Source organism: Ischnura elegans, chromosome 11 (assembly GCF_921293095.1).
Source record: "Ischnura elegans chromosome 11, ioIscEleg1.1, whole genome shotgun sequence".
Taxonomy (NCBI): Eukaryota; Metazoa; Arthropoda; class Insecta; order Odonata; family Coenagrionidae; genus Ischnura; species Ischnura elegans.
Genome location: NC_060256.1, coordinates 59,796,044 through 59,818,138, shown reverse-complemented (window position 1 = coordinate 59,818,138; position 22,095 = coordinate 59,796,044). Strand labels below are relative to the sequence as shown.

The 22,095-nt window shown below is 39.7% G+C and overlaps 1 protein-coding gene across 1 annotated transcript; it reads left to right on the top strand.

Annotated features, from left to right (window-relative positions):
- The first annotated feature begins 9,769 nt into the window (after window positions 1–9,769).
- LOC124168212 lies at window positions 9,770–21,103 on the top strand. Its single transcript, XM_046546346.1, has 3 exons — window positions 9,770–10,183; window positions 18,629–18,889; window positions 20,525–21,103. Exons 1-3 carry the CDS (start codon window positions 10,006–10,008, stop codon window positions 20,875–20,877), a joined length of 792 nt encoding a protein of 263 aa, XP_046402302.1. The 5' UTR covers window positions 9,770–10,005; the 3' UTR covers window positions 20,878–21,103.
- The last annotated feature ends 992 nt before the right edge of the window (window positions 21,104–22,095 follow it).

Sequence of the window (22,095 nt, the reverse complement as noted above, 5' to 3'; positions counted from 1 at the left end):
TGAATGATGGGAAAAACCCGTGTGACGTCATTCTGGTTCCCCCAGCCGCAAAGAGAGGTGACCTTGGGGCGAGAATATGTGCGCCGCTGAGATGCAGGCTGCTAGCAGGTAGCAGACTACTCTGCTAGCTGGTAGCGCTTGGCTTAAAAAAGGATTGTAAATACATTATCAAAGGCAGGAAACTTTCCGACCATAGGCAGTTTTAATTGGTGATCATTTAGAGATGTGTCCCTGAGCTCTGTGCCTCAATATATTGGTAATCTCAGACGATTTAAAACTCCTATCTACTTGTATAGAAACCGTCACGTGGAGTGGCATCGCATTGGCGCCAATCTGGCCTTTTTCAAATGCGGTTAAAATTAACCATTACCATTCGTCTAAACTGGGATTTCTAAAACCAAATAATTTGCATATTATGTATACACGAATGGTGGGTACCGAATCGCAATCAATGCCTTTCGTTTTCTTTGATGAAGGAAACTACCCTTTTCCGCGTCAGCAGGATATTCTTTTGCATAAAAGCCGGTTGAAAACAATATCAATAAATTATCCACGGGGAGGACAGCGTGAGATTCCAGGACCCATAAGTCACTGGCGGCTGTTCATAGAAAAGCACATGTCCCACTTCTCTAACGTCTTAGTCTTATCATGCCCTTCCAACTTCGACGCAGAAAGACTTAATCCGCGATCCTAATAAAACACATAGAAAAGCTGCGCCATTCGTCAAAAACTGCAACGGGCGTACAGAGGGCGTTAAACAAACGTTAAACGAATTAGGCTGGGAGCCGCTAGAGACTCGGAGGCTGCGCGCTAGGCTTAACCCTTAATGACCCAGAGCTGCTTCTGAGAGAAATTAAATTTTTCAAGCCTTCTCATTGTAAAAATGTGAATATTTTCTCCTTAATCATAATTTTTGTGGCAGCTACATATTTCGTCATTCAACTTTACAGCATAAAAGAACACGTAGTTTAAAACATTCCTGAGTACAGCGTAAAATGTATACATTTTTGATGTTGCTTAGAAGCAACATTGGGTTATAGAGGGTTAAATTGCTTGAGCGATACGGAATTGATATCGCGACTCGGAGACCACAATAACAGAGCCCCATTATATTTCCACGTCCGAAATATACGATAAATTAAGAGAGATATTTTATTAAACGGATACGTATGAGAGTTCGTTTTTCCCCGAACAATAAAGGACTTTAATAAATGCTAGGCGTAATTTATTTAAAGTATTTCCTTATTATTTGTTCTCGGCTAACACCCTCTGCCACACGCCTATTGAGGCAGCTGGCGGAGTAATTAGTAGACGTAGAATCCATGTTTCCGCACTCTAAAGCGCTACGCTCCTTACCGCCATCGATTCTGTAAACACTTAAACACAACGATTCCTTCAGAACGGTCGTCTCGAGCGTACTAAGATGCTAGGTAATCAGTATTCTATTGACAGTGAGCTGAGCTGGATATATATCTCGATCAGAACAACTTCTTCTCGTAAGCCTGGGTATGAAGTGAGGTTTACGTGAGAGGAGAAAAAGCAACCCTGCCTCGAGCGATAGCCTAAAGGAGATGGACGCATGGAGGTGGAGGGAGAGGGTGGGCAGAGTGAGAGAAGACCGTCCCTGTCGAAAAGGAAGCGTTCGGGGAAGTGTCCGGGTAGTGTTGCGGGAGTGTTCAGGAAGCGTTTAACGGTACGTGAACGCTTCCCGGCAGCTTCCCGAACACTTCCTCAACACTACCTGACTGTCGACCCTTCGCTTGCCGAACACTTCCTCGCCACTTCGTGGTTGAAACACTTCCCGGACGTTTCCCCGACACTCCCGGAACGCTTCCGAAGCGTGGGAAACACTTCCTCGACGCTCGCTGGACGTTTCCCCGACACTCGACCGCGACCGTTGTCGACACTCCCCGAACGCTTCCGAAACACTTCCGCGGAAGCGTTCCAAGTGGGCCATAATCTGCTTCCCGAACACTTCCGCGACACCTCCTCAACGCTACCCCAACACTTGCCCGCCACTTCCCGAACACTCCGTCCGACGCTTCCCCAACACTTCCTCAACACTTCCGTTTCGCCTGGGGTCCCCGGGATACCACGCCCCCTGAATCAGCAAGCGAGCTCAGCGTGCATCAGAAAAGGGCTGCGCGTCCTACCTGGCCACCAGGACGAGCTGCCAAAAAGGGAACGACCGAGACAGCGCGCCTCTCCATCAGTCACGACGCGCGTCACACGCCATCAATCCTCCTCCCTCTTATAAGGGACGACCTGCACTACCTCGACGGAGGGCGTATCACGCTCGAAAAGCCAATACCTAAGGGATCGCTCCTCTATTTTTTGTATGAAAGTCCTATGAAGCACTGCATTATAATGTAAGTGTGCAATAATAATAATAAATAATTTTATTACTCCACAGACAAATTACATGACAATAGTAAAATTGAGTAATTTTAGGTAGCCGCGAAAGATAACCTGTTTGAGGCTACCATCCAAAATAATAATACATTATGCTTTACATATAGTGTAGCTCATTTTGTGTTACCTTGATAATCTATACTAACAAAGCTTAAGTGCGTACATGAAAAAAACAACTAAAGTAGTATTTATAATTCATTTACATCAATATTTTATAACAATATTTGTTCTGCACTTTCTTAGGTGAGAAGCCAAGAATGTGCATTTTGCAAAAACTTTTTCAAAGTCTTTGAAATAAAGCATGACTGGGGTAACAATTTAAAAACCTTTCATACTACGTACAAAAAACATCTTTTAAACAAAGTCAAATACAGAATGAACAAACGCAAATTTTGAGTTTTTCCATTAACTCCATGCAAACATCAATGTTAAATCTCTAAATGAGAGCAATTATTTTTAACCATACTGTTTTATTCTATACTGTATCACGCTCGAAAAGCAAGACAAGGGATTGATCCTGTATTTTCATATGAAAGTTCTATGCAGCACTGCATTAATCATATAATACGGTGGTTTCCTATTTTTTTACTGCCTACATCGAAAGATTATTACTCATAGAGTACGTATTTCACGCTTTTAGGATTTTATTTTACGCTTTTAGGTGTTTAATTTGCGATACCTATTTTTAGCGATTAAATTAAAAGTGAAAATTTTCACGCGTGCGAAAACGCGACGGCTAAGTATGAATGCTGGGAAAAGCCCGCGTGACGTCATTCCTGCTGCCTTCTTTTACTGAAATGCATAATATCAGCCCTCCATCGCAGCGATTTGCTTTTTGAAGAATACTGTATTTCTTAATATAATCTTTGCGTATAATTTTCGCATTATTCTGGGTTATTTTCTGAAATATTTTCTGACGTAAAAAAATTTTTCACATCATTTGAAAAGAATCAAGTGATATCATGTTATTAAAATAAAATTCCTCAAATATCAGAAAGTAGTGTAGACTTGAAAAATAAGGATTGAATAATCCAAAACGTATGCACCCAATTTTTGTTTTTTAAGCTTTTTTAAATAACATTCAAGAAAACAATTTGTTTTGCTCCATACCGATGTAGGCCTACCTCCTTCACATAGCACAGTAACAGTAATCTATGAAAAATCTCTATCACCCACAAGATTAGAAACCAAACACACGTGTAGGAAAGCCAACAATATGGTCACCACACCAACCCGATCCCCCAACAATACCACAGGGCAGCATTTTTGTGAGTATAGCGCTACTGTCGGCCATACAGAGATTTTAGGACAAAATGAAGATAGGCAGGTCTATTCCGAACTTGTGTTGATTTTCAGCAATCGAGTGACGTTAAACCGACAATAGTGCGGACACTGTCGACGCTCTAGTGTCTCGAGGTCTTCCTGAATAGCACCTAGGAACCTCATGAAGGCGTCAGCGGCGACAATACCATCACTAGGGCAACGCCTCTCAGGTAAACAATGCTGCTCAAACGCAATTTCCTGAAAGCTAAGGTGAGTGGAAGGAAAACATGGCTTGATGGAAGCTGTACGACTTTGACGAGCCTCACAACATCATCAAAGGAATTACCAGTGACCATGGATGGAATACAAGTCGTTCAATACGAAAAAGTATTTATACTAGGTATTTAAGATATCGTTCTTTCCCAGGACTATTAGGGAGACTAAAAGACGTGCCATCAAAGTTATTCTAGGTCGACCGAATGCACTTATTTTTTATTTTTTCCCTTTCTAGGTAGATTTATACGCCTTTGTTTTCCTTTTCGGAATCTACATATTTTACTGCAGCTGCATGAAAATTTATCCAGTTAATAATACTGCATTTTTTGCATGGTCGGTGTCAACTTGTATGGAGCAATACATTATCGGTGAGATCTCACACCGCATGCTGACATATGTGTAACGTTCTTTTTTTTCGATGACCACGAAGGCGTCGCGTATTGCATGCTGCATGTTCGTGTAGGTTACGCAGGAGTAGATATTTACATTATAGACAGCAGCACTTCAACGGGGTGTGATTTTAGCGTGAAAACGAAAACAATCGTTGAAGGATGCGTTGAAGGGAAGCCTCGGATGAACTATTTGGAGCATATAATGAGGAATCAAAAACAGGATAGTTAAGTAAGAGGTCCAGGGGGTCCTCCGAAATATAAAAAAACAGTTACTTTGTATCAAAAAAGAAAATAAACTATTTAAAAATAATGAATTTACAAAATATTTCATTGACTATTGAAGTTTGTTTTCGATTATTAAAACAGGTTATAATTAGTTTAAAACTTTCCACTTAATACTCTGTTTTTCCAAAAATTTCCCCTCTGGTTCTGGCTTTCCGAACGAAATTCCTGGCTACGCCACAGCAACCGTGCATCATTTCCATGACAATTTCAAAATGTAAACACCTAACTGTACTTCACCGACTGTACTGTTGCTCTCGGGGTATTATACAAATGCTGACGGCCAGCTTAGGCCGGGTTATTCTGTAATCACGGACGTATGTAGTCCATTGATGTCACGCATGGATCCCCTTAGCCACGGCAGACGGACCTGAGACTAGAAAACGATGAATGAAATATTCCAAGCTAAAAAGTGGAAATATTTACTCAATTATTATACCTACTCTATCATCAATATATCTAATATAATCATATCTATACAATCAATATTATATATCATATCTATATAATCACCTCTATTTCAGCAAATAAACTACGAAATATTAATCTTGTCGACCATTATCCCTTTAGACGAAATTGAATTAATTTCTTCTAAAACCAAATCGTCATTATGGTTACCTAATGCCAATGGAAAGTTTGAGCTTTTTCGTCAGTTTTCTGGGCAATGAATCAGTCGTATTATATTGCTTCAGTTATACCCATACGTGGAGTCAAAATCAAACAATGTTTCAAAATGAAACTAACAATATTCTCTACGGTGAAAACTCCACAAATTTCAGAGTGCCTTGTCGACCCACTCGTACACATTCCTTACTCTATACGCCTATCCCTAGACTATCCCTCGTTAAGCGCTCACTCCAACACCGCCTTTGCTCCTTGCTCAATTCATTACCAGACAATATTGACCCGTTTTTTCTGCCCTTAAACTCATTTATCAAACTTGCCATGTCCCATTCCTCGGCTAATAAATAAACCTCCCTCTCCACATCCCTTTCCTCGTGCCTTCTATTTTGTTCTTTACTATCTTATGCCACTGCTCTCTGTTCAAATTTTTTATGTTAAAATTTTATGCTTGTTACTGCGTCACTATAAATTGGCAGAAATGCTGTATGTGAGCAACTCCTTAAATAAATAAATAAAACCAAATGGGACATACCACTCACCAGCCTCCACAATCCAACTTCCGCTTCAAAATAGTGGTTCGTCCCAACACACCAAAGGTCCCAACTAAGGAAGTTACAAAAATTCAGCGATATGATATGGCAGTCATGGAAATAATGCAACTCTAGGTTCTATCTCGGAGATAAAAGTATAAATTTTTAAACTAATCTCATGCAGTTAAAAAATGCAATCAGCTTACGAGAGTGAATCATCAACTTTTCGAAATAATTCAAAGTTTAATCTCCATTTACTATCCAACTCATTGCTAAGAAATGGGCGAGATGATAATCGTTGATCAAAACAAGCTTCGAAATTCTCCACTGAAGTGGATAGTGGGACCAAAAGCAAGTTACACAGAAGTTCCACCCCTTTTCTTGAGGTCTATAAACATTAAACTATTCTCCATTTTCCACCACAAAGCAATGAATACTTCGTTTAACAAAGTTTACACCTAGAGAAGTTCGCGATCATTGAATAAAATTCATCATACACAAAACATAATTCTCAAATAGTACTTTTATTTTCAAACAGTTCTAGAACCTATTTCCCTAATTTCAGTGTAGTCCATCACACCTCCTTTACTTAGGCACCACTAAAAATATGTTTTGCACGTTATTTCTTTAAAATTTTCCACTTAGAAATGCATTTTAGCCGCAATACACCAGAAAGATTAAGAATAACTTTTACATTTTCAAAGCCATCCCGATGTAAAGACCATTTCAAAAATTTTACTATCATTTATACAATCTCCTATACTACCACAAATGACTTGACGATCGTTTTTTAAAGTTTGCACTTCTGAAATCGATTCGAATAGATTAAATACAAGTGATCACGCACAAAATATAAGTAATTAATAACAATAATTTTATATGCAAATCGCTCTATAGCGCATTTCCCCAATGAAACTAACATTCATAAGAGTCCCTTTACTTAGTCGGGACAGTCGCACCTACCTCTACCTAATACTCTGGGAGCCACCAACAGAGGTGATTGGCAGAGGGTGACACATCACCAACATGCATGCATTGTACACGTTACGCAGTGCATGATCGTGGATACACGATTGCAGTTGAAAGATTTCTAAACAAACCTTCCATAAAAGATAGGTGGGCAAAAATGATTTTCTTTTCATTGATTGAGATAGCGATAACGTTTTATTTTTTACGTTGTTTTTTTCCGTTTATATCCTTTTTAATGTGCAATTTTATCTTGTCATATACTACTCACCAGACGATTTTATTGCGCAATATATTGGATATTAAAGCTGTTTGGAGATTTTTGTGTATCCCGACTCATTAAAACTTTAAAGAGAGGTATTCCTGAAGTGGTATCATTCGCGATTATGATAAAAAATCTTTTTCTAAAATTCGTATTACTAGCCCCAATTCATGCGAATGATCTCTAATTTGCGCATTAGCACTAGATATCGATAGTCAGTTTTTACGTAATTCAATTGTGTGTATTATCCTCTCTTAAGCTTACGAAGGGAAACCGCAGCCACAACTTATTCACATTTCAAGAAATTGGTCTAGTAATGTGAAAAATAATTAAGAAATGTTCTTGTAATATTTATCATGGCAACCGATTAGCCTGGTCGATAGAGTCTGTTATTACGCGTGGGGGGCCCGTGTTCAATACACTATAAAGGCACATTTCTTCTCCGATTGTTTTGTATTTATTTTGAGGAAACCTACACTTAACTCCTAATTTTATGATTTTCAATCAGAAAAATGGTTTTCTGCGTGGAAAATCTTTCATCGGGTCATGCTACATCAGGTTTATTATGCGTTTGGTCTCAGTTGTTTTACCAAACTAATGGGTGCCATGTTGATGGTATATACCGAACTAAATTTATCAAACTTGTTTGGTAAGAGTAACAGAAATATTCAATGCTCCATATGAATCCATTTTGGGATGAGTTTAATCAGAAACTGGTATTTTAAACTATACTTTTTGCAGTGTTTACTCGCTTTATGTAATGATTTATCAATTAAAATGTAGTTAATTGCAGTTTATTGTATTTCGTAAAGTCGTTATGTTAAGATATTAAGCATGTTTTTTAGTGATACAGTGGAATATGCTATCAACGTTTTCGTAATTGAATTGAATAATATAGGGACTATGTCTGACTTGTAGAAATTTATTTTATTTTTTAAGCCCTTCAGAAACACGTTTCACTTCTATAAAAAATTGTTTTTAGATTGTAACCTACGTACCATGCGCTCGTGTTACTTGAAAGTGGAAATATTGCTTATGGGCAATTCCATTTGTGACAGAATTACCTTTATAGAAAACTATGCCATAAGATATTTCGATAAAATTGTAAAATACAAAAAAATGTCTAATTCTAACTGCGCACGATCAAAAAATATTTATAAAGGTGATTTTCATATGCAGAAACCAAATAAATTACCAATCGAAATGCCTTCTAAATATGCCCAAAATAGGGTAGTTTCCTTCATCAAAGAAAACGAAAGGCAATGATTGCGATTCGTTGCCCACCATTAGTGTCTTCATAATATACAAATTATTTCGTTTTATAGAAATACCGGTTTAGACGAATGGCAATGGTTCATTTTTATCCTCATTTGAAAAGGGCCAGATTGGCGCCAATGCGATGCCACTCCACGTGACGTCACAGGGACCTAGTTTCTATAGGAGAAGATAGGAGTTATACATCGTCTGAGGTTACCAATGCATGCACGAGGCGCAGAGCTAAGGGAAACATGTCTTAATAATCACTTATTAAAACTGGCTGAGGTCGGAAAGTTTTCCTCGTTTGATAAGGTATTAATAATCCTTATTTAAGCCAAGCGCTACCAGCCAGCAGGGTACTCAGCTACCCGCTAGCAGCCTGCGTCGTATCAGCGCTAAGCCTCGCCTCAAGGTCACCTCATAGGGCGGCAGCGAGAACCAGAAATACGTCGTACGGAGAGATTTCCCGGCATTCATACTTATGCGTCGCGTTTTCGCGCGCTTGAAAATTTTCACTTTTCATTTAATCGTGAAAAATATATATCGTCATTTAAAAATCTAAAAGCGTGAAAAACGTACTCTAGGAGTAATAATATTTCGATTTAGGCAATGAAAAAATAATAGGAAACCACCCTATAACATGTGACTGAATTACTACCAGGTCAACCTCTTAAGTTGTGTAATATTTAAGCATCTTCAAAACTGTGAATCGAAGCATAATTTGAAAACTTTTAATTAGGCTCTGAATAATGTTTCGAATACATATTACATTAAATAAAATCATTTAGCTGTAGATTTATCAAGATAAAATATCTATAGCCTATATATTAATTTGAGAGATAAAGTTGACATTTTCATTGAAATGCCCTAATATCTAATCTAGCCAACTGAAAAATAAATGAGTCTCAAGTAACAAATGGCAGACAAAAAGTATATGACCTTACATAGTGAACATAAGAGGCCGAAGGCCTTTTAAGGGGGGACAGAGACCCCCCCCCCCCCATGAGCAAAAGCTAGTCCCCATGGTGATGGGTTTGTGCATGGTGGATGTTGGTGATGGTTGCATATTGGTGATGTTTCGCCCCCTGCCAAACACACCTGTAGGTGGATGCAGGGTAATGTGTAGATGTAGATGCACCATAGGTTAAAAATTTACTTACAAAAACATACACTATGCAACACATACGCTGCATACGACGCATATGCTATTGGATTAATCTATATCCTACTCGATATTCAAGAAGCCTAGGATTTCCCCACGAGGATAAATTTGGTCGCGATGGAAACCGCAAAGTTTCCACAAGGGTACTCCAAGAAGGGTGAAAAAATACAAACGTGACGCATTTGAATGGGTATGCCGGCTGCGATATAAACGCAATGCCGGGAAGTATATCAGCTGATAGCGCAAAGGAGGAAAACTGGTGAGTTGGGAAGAAAGAGGAATACCCCCACCACTAGACGACTCTCTCTCTCCGTCAAGGACGTCACCGAGACAGATAACGAGCAAGTTTTAAGATGGTCATAGCGCGCGACGAGTTCGCATTTGGGAGCCGGTTTCCCAGACAAGAGGAAGAATAGGGGAAGAGCTAGTGTTTCCGTCGTCGAAAACGGGTCACGGCACATACCGGCCGGCAGCGTGACAACCACCAAGTCTTCCTGCGGCATATCAGCGAGGATACTCTCCCGACGAACATTCCCACAGCCTTCCAAACGCTCGAGAAAGTGACGGAACGCAGGGAAGATGGCTCCGTTTCCCTGTAATAACATCGACTGGGATGACTACAAACCTTATAAGTACCTTGAGGAGGATACGCTCGATTCCCTGGACGACTTGCTGTGCAAAGATATCTTTGGTCAAGGACAAGACCAGAGGAGTACACGAACCGAAGATCCTTTGGAGTTAAATCAGTTTTGTGAAGGTAAGGATATCGCTAATTCATTATTTTATACGAAGACGTCAACATAACCATGCTGCATGGTTGTATGTTGGTATATATTCAGCCCCTGCCAAACATACTAACAGGTGGATCACAAGATATTATGTAGATGTACCCTAGCTGCTGCTGTTTCCATTGCAAACACTAGGTCGACTGAACGGATAGCTTCATTGGAAAAGTCATTTTCCCTCCTTTGAATACATAGTGACATCTGTGCTGCACTGTACCTGTGAAAAGAATATGTCACCGGGTCATTTATGTAAATGTCAAAGGCGTCAAATCTGTTGTTGATTTGACGCGGCCGACCAATAAATTGACGAATAGCCGTAGGAATGATTCGGCCCCAATAAGGCGATTGACGATTGTGACGTTTATACAATTGACCCACCGGTTTTCATAATCCGTATGTCTGCAATCAGGATGTTTTATCTTTCCGCTGTGGCTAGTATTAAGACAAAAATCTTTCAATGGCAGTGGACGTTTTGGGAAAAAGGGTGCGATATATTTCTGTATGCCTTCATGGATAATTGTTCTGCCAAACTGATGCAATGCCACTGTTTCATGTTCTGCTTTAGAGGGTAATGATCATAACATTAAGTGCCTGAATTAATTCCCCAAGTTGATTGTTAGAACTTGATTTTTTCGTAACATATTTCTATAGACCAAAACAAGCATTGTCGTGATTTAAGCTTAGTAGTCAGTCAACCACTCCAAACATTTATTTTCGCGTTTTACGATGATATCAGCAAAATTTTATTCGAATTCAATGGGCGACAACCACTTTAAAAATAAAACTGTTCCATACTTGGTGACAGCCAATCTCAGATCCTTTGCTATTGAACTTACGTCACAAACGACATGCGCTTTTTGGCACAAAGCTCTTTAAAGTTTACTTCCCCTGTATCACGTTGGTAGTATAAGGATTCATCCCCATGTTTATCGTTATAACAATATAAGATTTTAAGATGAGATATTCCATGAGGTAATACTTAAATTACTTAAATTATGTGATTAATTGCTTTATCATATCATTTCCAAGCACTACAGATAAAAACGCTAACCACATTAATCGTATGTTTTCTTTGAAAAAAAGTTATCCATCCAACTATCTTTCCGATGCCGTAGCCTGAAACATTTTTCGGGGGATTTTGGAGGAGGAAATACGGGGGGAATGTTCACTTGCAGATGATACACTTCAAGTATCTTCTTAACATTTATTGGCCCCTCAGCCCCCCCCCCTCCTGGATAAATATTTAGATCCTCCAGAGATTGAAAGCTTGTCAGACGAATTGATCATCTTTAATCAAATTAATACTTGTATTAAGTTAAATCTATAATTGCGTACAAGTGATTATAGAAAAGTTTCTCTTCTATACCCGTTGAAAAATTTGAAAGCGATACCACGTTTTAAATATGTGATACTTCAGGAAAACCAAACAACATGCGACCGACCAAGCAGTAGTGATACGTTATCTTGGAGTAGAGTTCGATATTTTTGGAAAGCATGCAATACAATTGAGGCCCATTGGGTTTATCAGCATCAAACAATAGGGAACGAAGGCAAAAAGACATGGAGTACTCCTATATTTTTTCGCGAGAAGATAGCCGCAGTTTTAAAATTACCCCGTACTCGTATATCGTAGTCGAATAACCCGTAAATGAAGCGTCAAAAACTCGAAAAAAAAAATTTTTTAATATTTTCAATTTTTGTCAGTAGCGCTTTTTAAGTTTCAACATTTTATTTTCGCAGTTTTATAGGATTCTAATTCCAGTGTTTTCCTCCCAACATCTCCAGTAAATCAAAATAGGAACGTTATTGAGAGAGAAGCCGTCTCCCATAAGAAGAAAGCATAAGTGCATCGTCTTTGAAGTCTAATTGGCAGTGACGCTTGCTGTCCGAGGCATATTCCTATTGTTCTGCACCCAGCATGGCAGTCAGTCAAACACCATAGGGCTATTATAACCAGGCCTCCAGGAGATTAGGGGACCCTCGGGCTATTTTCTCTTTCCCACCACTCCAACCTTCATAAAGCAGAGTGTAAAAGACTTTCTAGGGACAGGCAAACTAAACAGCCCTTTCTCCGAGCAGCCCTGGCGGTCAGTAAGGCAAAATGTAACGTTATTCCTCTTTTATAGCATACTAGACGTTTTAGACAATGCTCTTTATTTTTAAAGTATACATTCAAATCCCCGAAAACAGCTACTGGTGGGCATTTCACATCAGAGTTCGTGATAGTGACACAATGGAAGCTCAAACACACCCGTGCCCTCAATAGGAAAACTCTAGGCAGGACTCGAACTCATGACCTTCAGATAGGCAGATGTGGACTTCACCCCTCCGCCTCCAGGGATGGCGACTGGGTCGTAGACCCGGAATTGCATTGAGTAAAAACATAATTGGTGTATAGAAAGGAAAGATAGGTTACGGCTACAAAAGATCTTCAGAATTCTTCCAGTCTCTCAAAGTCTCATTGTAAAAAAATATATACGAAAGCTGACGCTGAGTTGGTGACGTAATAAAAGTTCCGCTTCATTAAAGCGTTTGTATAGAATCGCTCATGAATGGAAGGACTGGTTCACAAGAGTGTAAACAACAACTTAGTGTACGATATACAGCAAAAAAAAGTTCAATTGTACATTTAAATAGGCACGAAGCGGATTTAATATCTAATAAAGTTACATCTTTAGATATGAAGATGTAACTACGTTATGAAACCCGGGTCGTGCCTATCAAAATATACAAGTGAACTAAATAAAGTTTAAATCTTTTATTTTCCATAATGGAAAGGTTTCATATTATAGTTATGACTAAAGTTATTAGTTATATTAGGCATGCGAGTCTAATGCGCAAGGCCGAGGTGTAGCAATTAAGAAGAGGTTGCCCTATCAACAGGAGTACGTGACATCAACTTACCTGTGAAAACATTAAGCTCGTCAATGTGTTGCGCTCGAGAAGTGAGTGACGGATCGAGAAATGGAAATGGGTCTAATTATTTTTCAAACTGTATCACGAGCGGCTGTGACTAAAATGATGAATGAACCCATTTTCATTTTAGAAGTCCATCAAAGCACGAGACAGTACACAGATTGGTAGTTGAAAGAATAATAGGTGTTTATCAAAGAACTACAGTGACATCTTGGTAATCCGATAAAAAAGCAGCCATGGCTTAGCCGGAAAATCGAAAATGCCGGGTCATTGAAAAATAACAGGAAGCAAGCACAATGCATAAATAGCTTTCTAATGTACAATTTCGCAGTTAAATATATTTAGTTACGCCAACTCTCCCAACTGCTTAGGGTGTGAGTTAAGGTAGATAACTGAAATGATAACAACGATTATGGTCGATTAAGGCAGAATAAACATCCCTATGAATTTGCAAAGAACATTTCTTTTCCACATTCTGTAGGTCATGAAATCAAAACTTCAAGAAAATTATGAACTGACAAAAACATATATGATGATAAAACAAATACTATCTATTGAAAATATTTTATCTATAACTGACAAAATTATACTAGCCGAATGGAGGTCGCAAGCCGTGCATACAGGATTATTGGACGTGTCGCATTACCACAAGGCCACCACAGAGATTGTACTCTATTTCCGCCACCCTTTCGCCATTACAGCCAAACCGCTCCTCTCCCACCTAATCAAAATTAAGTATCAAAAACATTTTACACATTAGTCTCCCTCGTAAGATAAATATAACAACGCCAGCAAGTTGAGACTGATGATAAATCGTCCTGAAGTAGTGGCTGAATGATGAAAGACATTAAAACCCAGCTAATGACACAATATCTCCATTACCATTGACGGAGCCAACCGAGTTTAATCCTACACAAAAACTTCACCGGATATGGGTCTTCAATAGTATGCAAGGCACCTTCGCTAGCGCGGGGGGATATAGCGAATGGAAAGGGACTTGCGTCAACAGTCTGAGGTTGACATCAGCGAAATCCAAGACGCCAGTACGTGCTCATAGGCCCAGTAGGAGGCCGGAGGCTAAGAAGGGTACGGCGTACGTAGGCTCATTATTACAGTCCAGAAGGCGAGAGTTGTTCGATGGCACTTTAAAAGGAGGGGCGGAGAACCCAGCCCCAATGTGGTTTGCAACCAATCGCTGTCCCCCAAATGCACCTCACACCCTTGCCTAGTCATACAACGTTGTCATATGCATATGAAGCACCCAAAGAAGTCTGAACCACCAAAACAAGCCCTTTCTGCGAATCGCCAAAACAAAGGATTCTTCCTTTGGATCCTTCACGCTCGTCGTCCCTTCTGGCTGCTTTCCTCACGGAACCCTTTTGTTTACGTGTGATGTGGGCGTTTCCCTTTCTTACCTGGAAACCTTACCCCCTACCCCTTCTAGCTGTCAACGGACGACTCTCGGCGGCCGGACTGTAACTACCTACAATTGTACACTAAAACAGCGTAGCCATAGGCGTCACAGATAACATTATTCTCAAGCGCGCATCCAAGGGAGTAGCTCCAAGGCACCTTGGCGCCCCCCCTGAAGTTTTACAAAGGTGAGGAGAGAAAGTCAAGGTATAATGACACACGAGACCGTCTCACCACCATTGAGGGAGCTAAAAAAAGCGAAATCCCAGGCGCCTGTATGTTTCCACAGGCCCAGGAGGAGGCCAAGTCGGTCTGGCCTAACGGTGACTCAGGCTCGCAACTTAAGGGTTGGCTTCTTGGGAACACAGGCCCAGTGGCGCAGCGAGGGAGGGTTTTGGGGGATAAACCCTTCCCTCCGAGCTCGAGAAATTTTTTAGTTAAATCCATCTAACTTCATTGGATTGATATTACTTATAGAATAGTGTAAGGATTAATAAAATATCCCCCAAAAAGCCGTAAAACTCGCAATTTTGAACCATTTATCTTTATATTCCGCAATTTATTAATCTCGCACCTACCGCTTATCCTGGTGGGTATTCCATACCCCCAGACGACCCCGGTATTAGTTGCGCCTAACCCCCCCAGCCTTAATTCCTAGCCTGCGCCCCTGCATAGGCCTACCCCCGAAATTTTACGCCTCCGGTGACCACCCCTGATTCATTACCTTGCTGACTTATTACATTCCCCTGACTTATTCCCGCCTCTCGACCATCGGTCGTATTTTCAGATTTTTTGCTGAGGTACAGCTCCTAAACGCATATGCTATAATTTTGAAATTTTCAAGGCATACACAGTGGATATTTGTCAACATTTGCCTCTTTCTCAGCCATAAAAAAATGCATCTGAGAAAATACTGAGACAAAACGTTCAAAATTAATAAGGGTCAACTCCACATATCCTGAAAAGATCAAAATGACAGCTTGAGTTTCAAGCAAAAAATCCGTCACCAATAACGACCGCTTTACCGAAAGGTAGGCATGCGTTCTTTTAATAGGATTAGTCACCGGTCGAAGGGACGACTACGGTTGAGTTTGAGTAAATAAATAAACGAGGTTGTCAATTACTTCATTGAAGCCAAATATAGGGGATCGGATTGACATGGTGGACAGAGTGTTGGCTTTCCACCTAGTGGACTCAGGTTCAAATCCCGGAGACAATTTTCAGAGACAATTTTCAGACCCTGCTTGAGTGTTGTTCGGAGGACGATTCACGCTCAACCCTTCGTTCCTTGGATGGGACATCAAGGCGGAGGGAAGAAGTAGACAATTTTACCCATCAGACTTGGACTTAAAATCATTTTTTTACTGTTAAAACACTAATAGGCCAACAACATAATGGAAAATAAATTTGACTTGATTAGCTGCTTTATAAGACCACAATGTCTAAAATTTCTTAAGTTAAAACGTAAAAATTGGAAAATTAATTGAAGAAAATCCGTGTATACGTGTCCCGATCTACCCTATGTAGATTACATTAAGAAAATGTCATTCTTACAAGCCATTCACATACTTATTTTTGTAATTTTATTGATTTTTCCCTTATATTATTAAAATAAGTCTACAATTATTAAAATCAGCAAAGCTGCTCTTCAATTATAAATGATATAACTGAACTTTTCATTGATTATTAGGCGGTACGAAGTACGCCGGTTTAGCTAGAAACGTTAAGTTAGTTAGAAAATATTTTCGCCCCGAAGAGATATCTAATTAAGTCTTATTAGTAATATTGTCATTACCACGCCCAAACATTAGCGATCTCATCACAAGAGTAATTACTGCGACTTAAAACCTGGTTCCGCATCATATAGCGAAGCTAATTTGTTAATCCATTGGCTATTTTCCCCACAATAATTTCTCAATCAGACCCTAACAAATAAAATTGCAAGTGAGTAGAAACGAATTTTTAGAATATGAATTGTAAAGCTACTTCAGAGACAAATGATTGGATATGTTTTTCTTTGACTTATTAATTTTACGAGCCGGGGATTATACAGAATTCTGGTGATTGATCACCCCCTGCCACACACCTTAGAGTTAGCTCGAAGGGTATTACGCAGATGTAGATGGGAGTACATTCAGATAATACACAGGCAAATTAATAGTTCCTTCATAACTAAAAGATCTCCGAAATAAATACCGTGCTATATTAACTTCTTCCGGAACAGCTCCAGCGATAAGGATAGTCCCTAATAGAAATAATTAGACCATGTGACTTCCACCATTTCTTGAATACAGGTTTCGGCTCTCAAGCCATTAAGTAATTGAAAATGATTTGACAGCCGAAACGGGTCATTCTGTATTAAATAAACTGTGGAAGTCACATAGTCTCTTTACTTATACTGTGGACCTCTTCCACCAAGTCATGGCTTCAAGTTTCGAGTTATGGATGGACCCATTGCATTTAACACTGTTGCATATACCTGGATTCTATCCCCGAAAACTTTATTTAGTCAATCACAGCCTATTGATCACAAAGAGAGATCATAGCGCCACGCTCGATTTTCGATGGAAGGAAATATGTAAACATTGAGGAAGCAGTGAAAATTATCGAACAAGAGAGGATAAAAATCACTGCGTATCTCAAAAAATGATAGACAGATGTGTCATTGTTACGATTGCAGAGAAGCTATCCACGAAGGTATCTCCACAATGACAGAAAACAAGGCGGAACGACTTAAACATACGAGAACGCATCATTCCAGTTCAACCACTCGTTTTCTCTCGATTTCCTGACTTCTTACAAGTTAAAAATTTAACTCCATCGCCTTAATATTTTTAGAGTGCTTACAGCATCATTGTATCTCTAAAATGAAAATTTCTTGAATAAGTACCCCTATACGCAGCCTGAAGTGAAATTTCATATCTGAGATATGGGAGGGCATTGACCGTTTACTTCCTGAAAATACAGCACTGAATGTAACAAGCGACTTGCGGAAGAGCGCGCACTCACGCATGCGGGCACAAAGCTATATATACACCTAGGATTAAATTCAAAAGAAATGTATTTTACAGTATATCTCTTGAAATTTTCAGAATTTTAGCGTAATTAAACACGTAATACTCGCTAGGACGCATGTTCCTTTCTTTCTCTCGGCCGATATCTTGTGGTGACTAATTGCTCGCTTATAACTAACGCTATAACCTTAAAATTTTCAGGGTGTACGTAGTAATACCTTGCCAACACCTCCCTGTACCTCAAATTTCAAAAATATCATTTCACTCTATCAAATTAAAAATTTTAATGCGATATTTGACAAGTATTGTTGAGTGAAGTCTACTTTTTTACGCTCTTAAGCATCAAGAATAAAGCAGGACTTTTAAACAAGTAATACCGAAATGCGAAGTGTCTAGAGGAGGTATACATCTACAAAATACCTTGCGAGCCACCTCTAGGGTGTTGGCAGGGGGTGATCAAATCACCAGCATACAGCATGCAACAGGATTCCCACATGCACAACACATGGTACAAAAAAATGTTATGCATACTTACATATTATACTATCACATTCATACAAAGGTAAAACTTGCGAAGTACTCATTAAGGTACATCTACATAATGCCCTGCGAGCCACCTCTAGGGTGTTTGGCAGGGGGTGATCAATCACCAGCATGCAGCATGCAATTGGACTCCCACATGCACACCACACGGTACATAAAACGTCACGTATACTAACAAATTATACTACCATACGCTGTTAGAAATAATAATAAAATTAAGAAACATGCTTTAAGTTTTACATAGGTTAGTAGGCTGCACTACAAGTCATGCAACCTATTTATGAGTTCTATCTCTGCCGTTATAATCTCTTATTGATCGTGGAAAAAAAGACATTCTTAATCTGTCTGTTCTACAATCTATCTCTATTATTTTATTTATATGATCAGATCCTCCGTAGTATGTTGACGTCCGTAAGATATGGTTAACTTCGTTAGAAAAGAGACTGCTCTTGAATTTATCTAAAAGGTTTTTAGGCACAGATATGGCACAGTCGCAATAAAAAATGCTGATTCTCCTCATGATTGCCACAGGTCCAAATTCGCATTTGGAGTCGCCGCAGTTTCCCTCGGAAATCTCCGCCATCAATCACGAAGCTGAGAGGGGGACACGCGCGCTGTACTACGAGGTCAGGAGGTCAGAAGTCACCCGATGCATCACGTCCGAAGGCGAGGAAGAGGTCAGCGTCACCCACACTGTGGAGCAGACGTGGCGGTGGCAAGAGGAGTTGGGCGTCGCATGCCCTTGCTGCTACTCCGGAAATAACAATTGCGAATCGCCATCAACGCCTTTCGGTGAGTGAACGAACCACCTCGAAGAGGTACCACGGGGAAACGAATGAATTACAATCAATGCCTTTCGTTTTCTTTGATGAATTAAACTACCCTATTGTATGGGCAGGTGAGGTACAGCTCACCCCGCACAAAACTGCAGGCGAGTGAATGTCCCCAATAACAATGAAGAATTCCCCGAAGTCTACGATTATTTGATGAGTATTCAATGAATTTTTGAAATCTCTCGAATATACCTACTATCTCTTAGTGGAAACTCTTAGATTGTCAAATACTTTAAAATTGCCACAAATTCCTCCCCAGATTTTTTTTCAATATTTGCATCATACATATTTTGTACTGACCTAACCTAGTCAAATTTTCTTCACGCCAAAATTTTCCAGCACTTCTTTGTCATTCGCCCCCCGTTGCAGCAACCGAGCAGCTAGTACGTAAATAGCACTCGTTGTCAGTAGCTTTCATCCCCGTCTAGTTTATTTTATTTTAAGTTTCAGTAGTTGACGTAATGGCTGAGAATCATAACATTTTAAACACAAGGAAAAGAGAAATGGGTCAAACAGTAACTGGTTAATCACGATAATTACCAACGGGTATCATGGATACCCAGAATTCTTCATACCTACTTTGAAAATATTGAAGCAGCATTTCCAATTTCCAAGATCTTCCTCATTAACGCATCAGTTACGTCCGATATAATATGCAATTCCATTCCTTCAATTTTAAAAAAGAATAGGACCTCACCTTTTTCAATCGTTTTTTTACCAACAGTTCCATTTTAAAATTCATTGTAGCTACTGAAATCAGTAACAAAGCTACCCACTCAGTAAGCTAAAGAAAATTATAGAAATAATTATTAACCCGTGGTTCTATGACGCCTAGTTCAGATTTATAAAAATTAAATCATCGACGAAAGACCTACGGACTATATTTAAACGCAACCTGGAATACTGCGAAAGAATTCGTGAGCAAAAAATGGCCAACAAGAATCCGAGTAGGGCGCAATTTTAAGTTTAATGGACATTTTAAAGCTATAAAAATTGACTCAAGGCATTGTATTAATCCATCAATGATTGTACTCGTAAGCCAATGAAAAATATGAGTTAATTTATTTCACAGCTACCGCAATATTTTAGCATTATTGGCATAGTCGATTAGCCTAGCATTCATAACAATATATATTTTATTATATTTAAAAGTAATGGAGGCAGGCGAGATGTAGAGGAATGACATCCTGAAATAAAAATGAAAAAGCGAGATGGCAATTTTGCCACGTATATATTTAATGGCGTAGGACGCGTCTCGTCCGTCAGGTCAATTTCAAGTACAATATCGTACAATTTTCAAGTATAAGCACTTTGTACTTGAAAATGACCTGACGATCGAAACGTATCGTACATCATTTAACAAATTTATGGAAAAATTACCGTCTCTATTTTTCATTAAACTATTTATATTTATTCATAGGATTACTTCTTATAATTACTACACAAATATGAAAGAGTCAGCAAATACGTGCTACAAACTATATCCTCATAAGCTGATTGAAGGGTTCTTTAAAGATATATATTTTCTTCAACGACTTGGGGAAAATAAAACTCACGTTTTCAACTTCCACTTTCTCCTATTTTCTTCCGATAGACACATCAGGGGCCACCTGTGGATTCCTCCAGCATCAACAAGTACCACGCCAACAAAGGGTTTCGAGAGACATGGGACATTACCCTGGAGACGGACCTGTTGGTGATCTCTCCATTATCGACGAAGGAGATTTCGGTATCTCCAACGTTCACTACAATTCCCAAGTGCGCCGTGATACGTGTATAAATGGAGGATACGGGGTGCAGCGGTTGAACTCAAAACTCACGGATGACGATGTTATATTCCTGGACAAAGTCATAAAAACGTTGAAAGACCAGGAGAATTATTGTGAAGATAAATGTGATAGTGCAACAGACCAAAACGACAATGACTGCGTAATCGTTTTGAGTTGAATGACCAGCTTTCGCATGGATTCATCCTGCATTAAACTTCAACCAGCATCTAGTCCTTCAAGGTAGAGTCGTTTCACCGACTTTTCTAACAACCATTAGTGAGTGAAAACGTGGTATTATCCATAAACGTTCCAGTGTAATATTGTCATCGAGGCACGCCAATTGTAATGAATGAATATCTTCCAAAATAAAAGCATTCATTTTATCTTCCGAAAAGAATTTCTAAGGATGTAATTGCTTTTTCCATGCACAGACAGAGTATTTGCCTAATTAATGAGCTAGCGCACAAGTTAATTCATTGACCATTACCAATTCAATACATGGGCCGTAACTAAGTTTATTTTTTAAACCTGGTTTCATTCGCCTATGAAAGCAAACTGTTGAATATTTCATCCCTGCAGCGTTAATTTAAAAACTTCCCTTGCATCGGGAATCGAACCACGGACCTTTGCTTTTCCAGGCACTGCGCTATCAATGGATCATTGATTGCCACAGAAATAAATGAGCAGAGACGGCGTTCTGATCTGCGCAGTGATCAGGAAATCCGAAGGTCCGCGGTTCGATTCTCGGTAAAGAATTGTTACCCGAATTGTTTGAAATGTGTGTCACTTATAAAATCTACCGATTCGATCGATAGATTTTTCTTCCTCATAGGAAAATCTACTAGGATTGGTAGCATATTAATTGCGTAAGCTTGGTTTCGCTGTTAGTAGGGCCCGCCCGCCTTGTGACGGTGCGAGACTCCTCGTCCCTTCCCTTCCTTCCCTATCCCCTCGCAGGAGGCGTCGCGTCGTCGGGCTCCCATCGCGGCGGCGCCTACTTCCCTTCTCCTTCCTGTCCTCCCCCTTCTGGGTGCAGAGGTAAAAAGCTCGCGCTTATAGACCCTGCCCCAGGAGTGTATCCCGCGAGCCCGCCCTAAGGGTTTCGTTCACACTGTGTCACTTATAAGGTAAAAAATGGATATAATTGGATCATAAAAATAACGTCCTTATAGGCCGTTTTCAAAGCGATATCCGTCTTCCGCAAGTGAAATTCCTACGTCAGAACGTATACCCTGTCCCAGAGTTCCGATTCCTCTTATGTAAAGTGACCATATCTTGGAAGGGACAAAGCGGGGCACATAGCGTACCTAAGCATTTTCGCGCGCGAAATTTTTGGGGCAGGTATTTAAATTTTAAACAGTGCCCTTTAAAATGGTCAGGTGATTTAACTATGGGA

Bases quoted from the DNA above. Each gene is read 5' to 3' on its own strand.
- LOC124168212 (XM_046546346.1), top strand. From the start codon at position 10,006: ATGGCTCCGTTTCCCTGTAATAACATCGACTGGGATGACTACAAACCT. The intron at 10,184-18,628 runs GTAAGGATATCG...TGATTGCCACAG, and splicing joins GTTAAATCAGTTTTGTGAAG to GTCCAAATTCGCATTTGGAG. The intron at 18,890-20,524 runs GTGAGTGAACGA...TTCTTCCGATAG, and splicing joins ATCGCCATCAACGCCTTTCG to ACACATCAGGGGCCACCTGT.